Source organism: Periplaneta americana, chromosome 9 (assembly GCF_040183065.1).
Source record: "Periplaneta americana isolate PAMFEO1 chromosome 9, P.americana_PAMFEO1_priV1, whole genome shotgun sequence".
NCBI lineage: Eukaryota > Metazoa > Arthropoda > Insecta > Blattodea > Blattidae > Periplaneta > Periplaneta americana.
Genome location: NC_091125.1, coordinates 127,241,595 through 127,253,016, shown reverse-complemented (window position 1 = coordinate 127,253,016; position 11,422 = coordinate 127,241,595). Strand labels below are relative to the sequence as shown.

The window sequence follows — 11,422 nt, the reverse complement described above, 5'->3', positions numbered from 1 at the left end:
ATCGCCACAACTGTGTGTTCTGAACAAGAGATAATCCCCATGTTATGGAAGAACGAGCTGTTAATCTTCCTGGGTTATCAGTGTGATGTAGTCTATCTGTCAGAGGACTTGTAGGATCAATCTTTTTTGAAGGAACACTGACAGGTGAAAGATACCTTAACATGTTGCGGGAAACAATTTGTGCCAGCTGTTCACCAACTCTGCTCAGATGAAGATCGTTGAAAGACGTACTTCCGTACCGCTTTATTGGTCAGAATCAGTATGATTTAGTAAAAGTGTAATAGTCTTTTTAAGGTCATATATTTAATTTGAAACGGTTAGACATTTCTTGTATAATATCTTTCGCATTGGTTATTATTCTTCAAACATCCAATTAATCTTTAACTGGAGTCATTATTTCATTAAAGTACATGCTTCTACATAATTCATGTAATTTGTAACTTTGACCATTGTTTTGTATTATCACTTTACTAATGTTTATTGTCCACCGTTGTGGCTGAGGGGTTAGCGAGTCTAACTCCGAACCCAGTGGTCCCGAGTTCGATTCCCGGTCAGGAGTTGCCTGGGTGAGGTTTTTTTTCGGGGTTTTTCCCTCACTCCTATGGATGAATATCAGGTAACTTCATCAGGCATTTGGAACCCCACTTCCTTTCCTCCCCCATCATCCTTAACCTCATCATTCCGTTTCTGGTTTTCAGATCACTCTACAGGCGGCCTCGAAGCTGCTGTTTCTCCCGACCTGCCTCAATGGAATGTAATTAAACGACGTTGAATGACTTCTGCAACGAGCATCCGAGGCGGACCTACTCGGGGGAGGAGTTTCGCCTCTGACCGACAGGGGGGACTCTTGGAGGAATTTGCCGAAGCAGCAATGGTATATGGATTTCTGTCGGCTGTAGGGACCGGTCGTTAAGGGAGTCATGTGGTTAGGGCGGTGCGCGTAGGGGATCTGTGGCACGCAACTCATTCCATATCGAGGGTTAGCGCAATAGCTCTCAACAAGTCGCAGTAATGTATCTTGATGCCAACTATAACCCTAATATACCTCACTGTGAAATAGAGTTTATAAAATGCATAATAATAATAATAATAATAATAATAATAATAATAATAATAATAATAATAATATAAAAATAAGAAGACCTGGGCTACAGTAGCCGGAAATGTATGACATAAAGGAGGGATCGTTCAATAAAACGTACATAATGTACAGCGTTTAAAAAAGTTTTTTATACTATATTTTATCTCTTTTTGTCATAATATTTACATAAATTATAGTACATTGTATAGTAATAGGTACTTATATTAGTCACAAGCGTTTTAGTTCACTGAACTTCGAGGTTTGTCAGCGAAAGCCTCAATGGTGGCTGTCTCTCAGATAGTCTCATTACTTGTCATTCCTGCGGATTATAGTGCACGACCTCTCATCACAGACACAGTAATATTCACCATTACCATCTGTAGAAGAATCACCATTACCACTGTTGTAAGGATGTATCAGTTCAACATCAGCATTAGGATCAATGTCTTCAGATGTTTCTGCCTCTATGTCGTTCTCAGAAATTAGTTCGACTGCTTCGGAATTCCTCCTGCTACGATTGTTACTATTGCTTCCTTCTGGTAGCCTGCAACAGACAAAAGTTTGTTAGTTTTGCAGTGACAACTTAACAGAAGTTGTAACTCTCTTTTTGTCGCAAAATGTAACTGATTGTTTACAATAACTTATATAAGGAGCGATTAGTAAAGGAAACTTTTAAAATAACCTATCTAAAATTTTAAAGACAGATTAAGGAAAGTCTGAAGAACATAACCTGTAAATTGTAATATTCTAGTAAATGTATAATACATTTAATAAAATATTTTAGAAAAAAAAAACCTTGTGAATAAAAACTGAGGACATTGAGACATAAATACCAATTTTTCTCATATACTAGTAGATTTGAATGTTTTTACATTGTCTACAGCAGGCCTGGGAGCTATTAGTTCGATTGAGTCATTGCAGACTACCTCTTAACTCCCCGCTCCACCTTCCCAGGCTGAGACAGTTATGTTTTGGTGCGGTACTAGCGGACAGGAAGGCCAGTGACGGATTGTATCAGGCTTTTACAAATTTTCGGCTCCCGTTGGTCGCTTAAAATCCACCACTGATATACAGAACCTTAACTGTGTTTGTTTATAAGGCGGTGTAAGTGAAAAGGATATATGGACTGGGGTATATGGACTGGGGTGCACTTATTGTTACTTAGTTACCATTACAGTGCAGTTTTGCGAAGGCTTTGGAATAATATTGCTCTAACTTTTCAATGCAAAATCTATATATATAATTTGAACTGATAATGGAAATTACGGGAAAACGGCTGGACTGATTTTAATAAATGACCCCTCATTTTGAAGCTTGGAACCCAAAGTTTTTCGGAAAAATAGTAGTTTTAAGTGAAATGTCAATTTTTAAACATAATTTTCCTATTTTCCAAAATCCATCTGCCGTCAGTTTTGAGAACTAGCTAATAGCATTCACGGCCGACTTGATATTCTCTTCGCTTTTTTGTAAAGGAGAAGCGAAGCGAGCATCAAGTCGGCCGTGTCGCATTTTTAGAATAAAAGAAAACACACACTGCAGTAAACAATATTACACGAAGAATGCTGACATATTTAGAGCTCAAATTAAATTGGTTATTAAAAACTTAACTTACTAAAAATAATTTACAGGTTCGATTCTATGGTGTGTAATTTTCTGGGTACAGCTGTGTATTGGATATTAAAAACTACAAAACTTGAGGTGGTTTGATGACATTATTACCATTAAAAATGAAATATTATTGTAGTTAATGCCATGATGTGACTATTTTTCATTAATTATACATATTAATGCTATACTGATGATATGAAAGTGAAACGTTTTGGGGTTATATAAGTAGATGTAGAGAATAACTTAAATTAGATTTTGATTTCTATATTTTACTGAGTGGCGGCTATATAGTATATATAGTATATGTTACTGAAAGCTATAAAACTTACATAAGATAATATTATTAAAAATCAAATATTTTTATAATTATTAATCAAGTGGGGTTGGGTCTTTTTCATATATTTAATGGCGGTGTGGTGTAGATATTTATATGCGTGGTTCTCTTCAGTATTGGCTCGAGAGAGAGTATCTTTCATTGTTATGGAAGCAAATAAGTTTCCGAATGTCTGGTATTCTTCACCGAAAATAAATCTGAAAAATGTTTATTTGAACGTCTAATGAACTTCGTTTGCAGCATTTGCTGCACAAGCCACTAGTATAATGTAATTTGCAATTTTAAAATATGATCGTGGAAAAAATGTTGTACAATACACGTTTGTGAAATGCTCTGCTCGTTGTTCAAACTTAAGGACTTCCCAACCTTTTATCGTTATATACTATTACATTAATCGATTGTAGTATATCGAATCTCCTGTACTATTCCATCTCCATCACCAGCTTGTGGTAGTGCATCCGCCGTTAGCCAAAATATTAATCAATGCAAAATTGAAATAAATCAACTTGTGAATGAAATTATTCAATTGTTAACAGTATTTTATTTTCAAAGATCAATGTAATATTTAAATTAAATAAGTTGTGAGTAAAACTGTATATTCTATTGCCTACTTACGTTGGTTCTCTGAATTCTGACATCTCTTCTGCTGGACTGGACAGGAGGTCATCTGAAAAAAGAAAGGTTCTTTTAAATATATGAAGCTTAGGTTATAGTTGGTGTAATGAGAAGATAGTGTTCTGCTGTGAAAGTATGAATTTATTTCTTAAGAATAACGTTCATCATTCCTGTTAGGCAGTAGGTAAGTTTTCTCTGATATGAGCCGACTTTAATTCTGTGCTCAGGTCTATGGGCACATTCTCTTAGATAAATCGGATGAATTTTGTTCATAATCAATATCTACAAATCATTTTCACAGTTGAAGAATGTAATGAAATATGACAAATTTGTAGCTAAATAGTCATGTAGTCGTAAGTTAGGCCTAAGTTTATATATCAACATTTTATGGAATAAGGACTTAAACGAAACCATCTCCCATAGCTGTATTATCGATTAAATTACATAAAAGTTCCAAATTAAGTAATATAGACTATATTGCAGCAAAAATGTTTCCTTAGGAGTAATAATTAGCTAAATATGTTCTTCCCAATACGGAATTTTGAATATGCTTCAAATTTATCAAATTCGTTTACATAAACAAAACATAATGTATAGTGTACAGGATTTGCACAACAATGGAAGCGCCCCTCCGTGTGGTGACCAGTTGGGTCAAACAAAATTTGGTCAGAATCTTTATCGCGATTCCTGAAAATAAAATAAAATTCTAAAAGCATTCAATTGAATGTGTTTTCGTGTCAGAGTTTTTAGAGTGAAGAAGTTGTTCTAGATTCCATAACATTCTATTAATAAAGTTAACAATGGCTCACTGCAATAACCACAAAGAGAATAATAAATTTAATTACCGAAATTCAGATTGCCTTTGTCTCGCAGTTTTGGTTTTCAGTTTTTTCTGCAACCTCTGCTGTTCTCTCTTATAGCAATTTCTCCTTCCATCTTCTTTAATTTACAATATATAGCAGAAACAAACCTTCACACACTGGTAACCAATAATCAACTCATATTGGCAGCAATAGACAGTTAAGAATTAGCGCCAAATCATTCAGTACAAAGAACTTTACGCAAAGAAATTGGCCTTTTTATATTGACAAGGACTTAATATGGTTTTAAATGGACGAAGAAGTGGACAAAATACGGTTTGAAGTGAACGCTATATTTCAAGCCTTGTTTGCTTGGGACCTAATACAGTTAGACACGAATTAACTTCACCATTGGATAGAGCGTGTTCAGAATATGCGGAAATGTTATAAGACTCAATTACGTCAAAAAGTGGACTTAATAGGATTTGAAAAGTACCTCATCGTATGATCTAGTATCTTTATAGAGAAATATTTAGTACGAACATTTTTTGTCTGGTGGCAATCCTGGCGACGCACAGTGGTCTAAAATCCATATTTAGGAGGACAAATGGAGAAAAATGACATGTAAAAAAAATGAAATTAAAACCTTAAATTATGTTTCCAATATAACTGAGTAACACTGAATTGATAATCTTAATCAGCGGAGGTGGCTGCATAGCGAGATAAGAAGCCGGTAACATGCCACATTTCGCAACCCAGCATTCTTACTCAGCAAGCGCCGCGAGTCTGCCGTTTTCCTTGTGCTGTAACTCTGTTGTAAGTGGTCGATTCCATTCATATTTGGTATCAACATGTCAAGTAGTTCTTTAGGTATGTAACACTGTTTGTTTGTGTTACATTTAATGTTATTATAGCATGTCAAATTAGCATGAATGGACACGGGACAAAATATAAATATAACCATTGAGTGCAGACTTTGCTAAGGTAGAGAAAAAAAACCCCTTTGGTTCGTCCAAAAATGATTTTTTTTTCACTTCCTCCACTATTTACCTCTATTTTAAATCTAGTTTTAAGGTGCGCAGATTTGCGGAAGTAATATTTTATGAGCACTATTCTTTCGAGGTGCAGTAGTGCAATTTTTCTCGGTTGCAGTTATTTCAATATCTGTGAACCGAATCTGCTTCCGCAGTATAATTCAGGAATTCAAGATGACAGCTTGTTAATTATGTACCAAATAAGCTTTCCGAGTGTCCAAAAGGTGCAATAGTACCTAAAATGTTATATTTCCCCCCCCCATAAGATTTTGTCTAAATGCATCCCCCTGTAAGGGGCACTTCTGCTCATACCAACGTAAACAGAGTTTGTACACAAAAAAAATGTATTAAGTGTAACTACTGAACAAAATTTCATAAAAATCTGTTAGATAGGACAAAAGTTACTAATTTTGTCTAATTGCGTCCCCTATAAGGGGTAGTTCCCCTTATAAGAACGTAATCAGAGCTTGTATACAAAATATATATGCTACTTGTAACTACTTTGTCAAATTTCATAACAATCTGTCAGATAGGAGAAAAGTTTCTAATTTTGTCTAAAGGCGCCCCCCTATAAAAGATAGTTCCCCTTATACTAACGTAACGAGAGCTTGCAAACAAAACATATATGCTACCAGTAACTACTGTGTAAAATTTCATAAAAATCTGTTAGGTAGCTGAAAAATTATTAACATGTCCCGCTAAATTTGCATTCCAGACCACTGTGCGACGGTAAGTTCGCATATTTTCCGAATGTTTCGTCAACGTGTCGCATAGTAAATGAAGTAGCTGTAGACATCATTAACAACAGCGTGTCACGTCATTAAAGCTCCTAGAACGTCTTCCTAGATGGAATTCTAGTCCAATTTTCAGCGGTTCCAGCCACAGTTAACTTGTGATTTAAGCCTATGGCTTATTTGACACTTCAGGTGAACTGGAACGTATCCAGCAGTTGCAAAGAACTAAGTACGTTTTCAATCTCCGTATATGGCCTAGGCGAGATTTACTCCCTTGATCGTGACCTCCACGGAGAGTCAGTGCTCCGCCTTCACCGTTGCGTAAACGACGACGGCTCGCCCTGTACGGCTACGTAATACGTAGGCGACAGCATGAATGGAAGAGGAGAGGCAGCCTGGGAGTGGGCAGGATGTAAATTGTGGTGAGCTGGGGTCTGATTCACATTTCGTGTATCATGCATGCTCTCACGTCGATGATATTCGTATGAAATACCCTTCTGACACAATGATGTGACACTACCATAAAAGTCTAGCAGAAAAATGAATTCATCCTAAACTGTAGGCACTGTTTACAAGTACTGGAGTTCTCACATTCTAGTGCACCTGGATTCGACTCCCGAAGCGCAGTGGAGGTTAAAGGGGTATGGAATTGCCTATTTTGACAATGTTAAATTATGTCTTGCATAAGAAACTCTTTCTCGAAAATTGTTGAAGCTAGACAGCTAATTTTTTATAGCTCATGAACGCATAACTTGACTTCATACTGAAACAGTAGTTTTTCTTTAATTTATTTCCTTACTAACAAATAATTTTTTCCTCAGTCGTATTTTTTCAGCGATTTTCAGTACATTACAAATGCAAAATTTAACAAATTTCGAAGGCATTGTTTCAGTACATGTATAACATCCAAATAAATAATTCCTGAAAATTGTCTGCTATCTAGATTAAATAGAAGCTGAGAAAAGGTTTTTTTTTTGTGTGAAAAAATTAATCTTACGGAAAATGAGCGTTAAAAGAAGATATATACAGAGTGAACCGTAGGTAATGTCATTTATTTCGGGGTGTTATTCTTTGAGATATTTCAAACAAAAGTTTAATACAGTTTTGCTCGTTTTTTTGAGATAAAAATGGATTTATATTAAACATTTCATGTTTTAGGAAAGCCATTAATTTCCAAAATGCTAAGTCAACTTAAGAGAACAGTTTTTATGATAATGAAGTGGTCAACGAAAATAATGTTAGAAGGAGAATCGAAGCTCAGAGCCGATAATATAACAGCGTTACCCGCAGAAATAGTCTACAAGTTACCTAATTTGTTATGTACGAAGAATCGCATGAATGTGATCTATCGCTTCATACCCTCATAAGAAAAATATTTAAAAAATTAGATTATGCGTAGCCTATTGGAATAAAATTGAGTTGTGCAATATTTGTCATACTTATTAAAAGTATATTTATCTTCTTTCTTAAGATTTTAGCCGTAGTTGTTAGAGTTTAAAGACGGATTGTATGTCAAATTGTATAATATAGGGGAGACATTTTATTTATTTTTTAATTTTGGGAAATGAAATTTTTTAAATGAAAAAATACTTGAAATAATTATTGAAGATTCCTTTACTACTTCCTGTATGTATTTTCCTGTTTTACAGATGTATTAAGGATGGAAAAAATAAAATGAAGGGATATGTAATGTGTTCATAGGTACAACAGGTTCGTGTACCTTGAAACATATCCTCTTGTAAGTTGGAACACATGGAATATAGGTGGGAATATGAGCCGTAAAAACTGACAATCATATTTAGAATGTACTGTATTTGCAATCATAAACCAGAGCAGGCCTCTCTGATCGAGATTTTTTGCGAATCCTACCTTACAGTGAAACATAATGCTTCTAATAACATCATATAAGCGTTACGAAGCGTGTGTATATTTTACTAATAAGACTTGTTACTACTCACCCACTTCACTTGCGTTTCCTTCAGTTATTGCGTTTACTTCTGGAGTTTCAGACATGTTCTCTGTTTTGTTATGTCCGACGATTCCACAGAAAGCAAAGTTACAAGATCTGTAACATATATTTTAGAAATTAGAATAAGTTTATGTTTTAATTTCAGAAATCTGTCTCAATAACCTGCAAACAGTAATTATTATTGTGTGCACAAGAATGGTGCGAAACGAAGTAGAAATATAAAAGTTCACAAACCCAGTCTCATTCTATTATTTTTTTGTTTCTTTTTAACGTGAACCATTAATGCTGTTGACATTCGAGAAATCTGGTCACATATATTGGTTAAGCAATGATGTTACTGATTTAGTAGGCCTTGGATAATTGAAATTATGATGTTTTCAAAAGAATGTATATTCGAATCCTGCCAGCTGAAAGGGAAAAGGAATGGATGTGGCAATGCAATGCATTCATTATTATTCGTACAGAAATAGGGGTGTTTGTAAATCCGGGGAATATAAAGACACAAGTAGTAAATTTAACATAGTCTAATTTTAATGTACTTAACTGTGGTATTAATTTCCAAATGAATCAAATTTAATGACTTGAGAACTGAGTAAGGGATCATTTACCCGGAGCATTGCCTTGTTCTCTTTACTCCATGGCTTCGTTATCGTCTAGTTAGCATGTGACAGTCTCTAAACTATGTAGTGTGAAAGGAACGTCTTCATCGTCATCATAAAATATCCGGGATGTAGGTCCCAAGCCTGTTCCGTTCTTATAATGCATCAGTCTATACTGCGTTTCACAATGTCTGACAGGCGACGTAAATATTGTCGGCAGAGGAAGAGAGAGGAATAGTTGCTAATCAATCAATGACAGGGGTCACATTCCAGGTTTATCTTGAATTTGGGCGGTGTGAAGCGTTCTACGTCCGCCGAAGCTCAAGATAAACCTGTAATGCGATTGCTTCCATTGGTTGATCAGCAATTACCTTTCTCTCTTACTCTGCCAGAAATGTTTACGTCGCCTGTCAGACATTATGAAACGTGGATTTGGAAGTCTCTTGAGAGATCGATCTTCGCTTTTCCTTCCACGGGCATTGTATTTCAGGATTAAAATGTGGTAATCTGCTTCTGTCCATTCGATGAAATATTAAATTATGGTTTATTTAATTACGCTCGCAACTGCAGAGGTTATATCAGAGTCGCCGGTGCGCCGGAATTTTGTCCCGCAGGATTTCTTTTACATGCCAGTAAATCTACTGACATGAACTTGTCGCATTCAAACACATTTAAATGGCATCGAACTGGGCCGGGATCGAACCCGCAACCTCGAGCACAGAAGGCCAGGGCTATACCGACTACGCTACCCAGGCTGACTCCATTCGATGAATGTTGCTGAGTTCAATTACAACGGTAATTTTTAGTTCTATCCAAAACTGAGTTGATTTTGAGTTCTGGTAATTTTTCCAGAATTGTTTTGTAGTCTTGCCATGTAATTTTGCATTATTTCGTCAAAGTTTCATCTCTGCTACTCTATTCCTGATTTATCTTGTTAAAGTTTTTGTTCCAAATCTCACATCCGTATAAAATTTTAGCCATAGCATTAGAGAAACTTTGCAGTTTTTCTGTTTATATGTATGTTGTTATTTTTGGTATCAGATTATACATCCAATGTCAAAAGAGTTTGTTAGCTCACTTGTTTTTATTTATTGGAGTTTTTATTCTTAAGGATAATAACAGTGACATAGCCTATAGGAAGATTTTCCTTATCTTGTGAGTACATTATTTGTCTGGAGACGTTTTGTATTTAAAACCAAGGTACATTTAGTACTAATGAAAACATTCATAATTTTAATACAAAACACAAATCAGATCTCCACCTATTCTCTGTAAGTCTCAGCTGTTCTAAAAATGGAGTTCACCGTTTATGTATCACTGCGTAATTATGTTAAAGTTTTGATGGGCCAAGAGAAAATATTCAGAACAGAATTAAGAACATTTCTGCGTATGTATTTCTTCTACTCAACCGATAAAATTGTTATGCTTGTAAATTAACTGAATATGCTTGTTTTGTACGAGTTTTGCATATTTTTGTATAACTTCTGACTGATTCCACATCTCATAGCTACAATCGCTACACACAAAGTGAAAACGGGTGTGGGAAGTTTTAATCGCATTAAGCTAGATGGCAGGGGCGGTTTCTGATCGTCACTACCTTCCATGTTCATAACAAAGAAATAACAAGATGAAGAAGGAATGAATGTCATTTTAAGATTATATTATTTATATTGCGTCATGAATTTGTGACGTTTTGCGATGCCTGGTCTAATGTGTTGTAAAGGTAAAGGTATCCCCGTAATATGCCATGAAGGCACTTGGGGGGGCATGGAGGTAGAGCCTCATGCTTTCCTTGACCTCGGCACTAGAATGAGGTGGTGTGGTCGGCGCCACGTTCTAACCGCCTTTTACACCCGGGAAAGACTCGGTACTCAATTTTATAGGAGGCTGAGTGAACCTCGGGGCCGTTCTGAAAGTTTGGCAACGAGAAAAAATCCTGTCACCACCTGGGATCGAACCCCGGACTTTCCAGTCTGTAGCCAGCTGCTCTACCAACTGAGCTACCCGGCCGCCAAGTGTTAGGCGAAAATTAAAATTTCGATACGACATAGTAGAAGAGGATAGACAACAAATAAACACAAACAAGTAAATATTTAGTTTCCTAGCAGAATAATAAAATTTGCTTATATAATGATGTACTTACCCTATATGTTAGTAGTACATTGAACGCAACTTACCGTTGAGTTTGACACAGATACTGAGAGCTAGAGACGTCTTGTGAGTTCTTCTCTTGTATAACAACTGAGCTTTGCTTACAAATAAAACCTATATTAATACAGATCGATGAATCAGGAGCCACTACGTCACGGCTTTATATTCAAGGAAAGCAACATTTACCCAGTGATGCAGACTTACTCATGCTTTGGACTTGCGTTGTCGTCACGAAGAGCGTTGGAGGAAATTACTTCCTGTAATACCCAGGAAGGATGTCATCACAAAATATGTAAAAACATTTCATCGTCATAGAAATAAAAAAATAAAGTATTATGTGAATGAATTTTGTACTTTAATCGACTGAGTTACATGACACATTTCATTGCATGTGTGGGCAGAGTTCTTATTTCGTCTCTTGAGATTGTTTTATTTCATTTTATACGTACCTAGGCCAGCCGCCTTGGTAAATAATTTCACAGAATGCTATTATGGTA

At 35.8% G+C, this 11,422-nt stretch overlaps 1 protein-coding gene across 1 annotated transcript; it reads right to left on the bottom strand.

The window, feature by feature from the left end:
* Positions 1-1,208: 1,208 nt before the first annotated feature.
* On the bottom strand, positions 1,209-11,106 carry LOC138706471 (uncharacterized). The gene is made up of 4 exons (XM_069835800.1): positions 10,952-11,106; positions 8,165-8,271; positions 3,639-3,690; positions 1,209-1,625 (listed from the first exon to the last, which is right to left on the bottom strand). The coding sequence occupies exons 2-4, from the start codon at positions 8,217-8,219 to the stop codon at positions 1,388-1,390; spliced, it is 345 nt and encodes a 114-aa protein (XP_069691901.1). The 5' UTR covers positions 8,220-8,271; positions 10,952-11,106; the 3' UTR covers positions 1,209-1,387.
* Positions 11,107-11,422: the final 316 nt, after the last annotated feature.

Coding starts and splice junctions, on each gene's coding strand:
- LOC138706471 (XM_069835800.1), bottom strand. CDS start 8,219: ATGTCTGAAACTCCAGAAGTAAACGCAATAACTGAAGGAAACGCAAGT. Junction 3,691..8,164: donor AGGAAACGCAAGTGAAGTGG/GTGAGTAGTAAC, acceptor TTCTTTTTTCAG/ATGACCTCCTGTCCAGTCCA. Junction 1,626..3,638: donor TCAGAATTCAGAGAACCAAC/GTAAGTAGGCAA, acceptor TGTCTGTTGCAG/GCTACCAGAAGGAAGCAATA.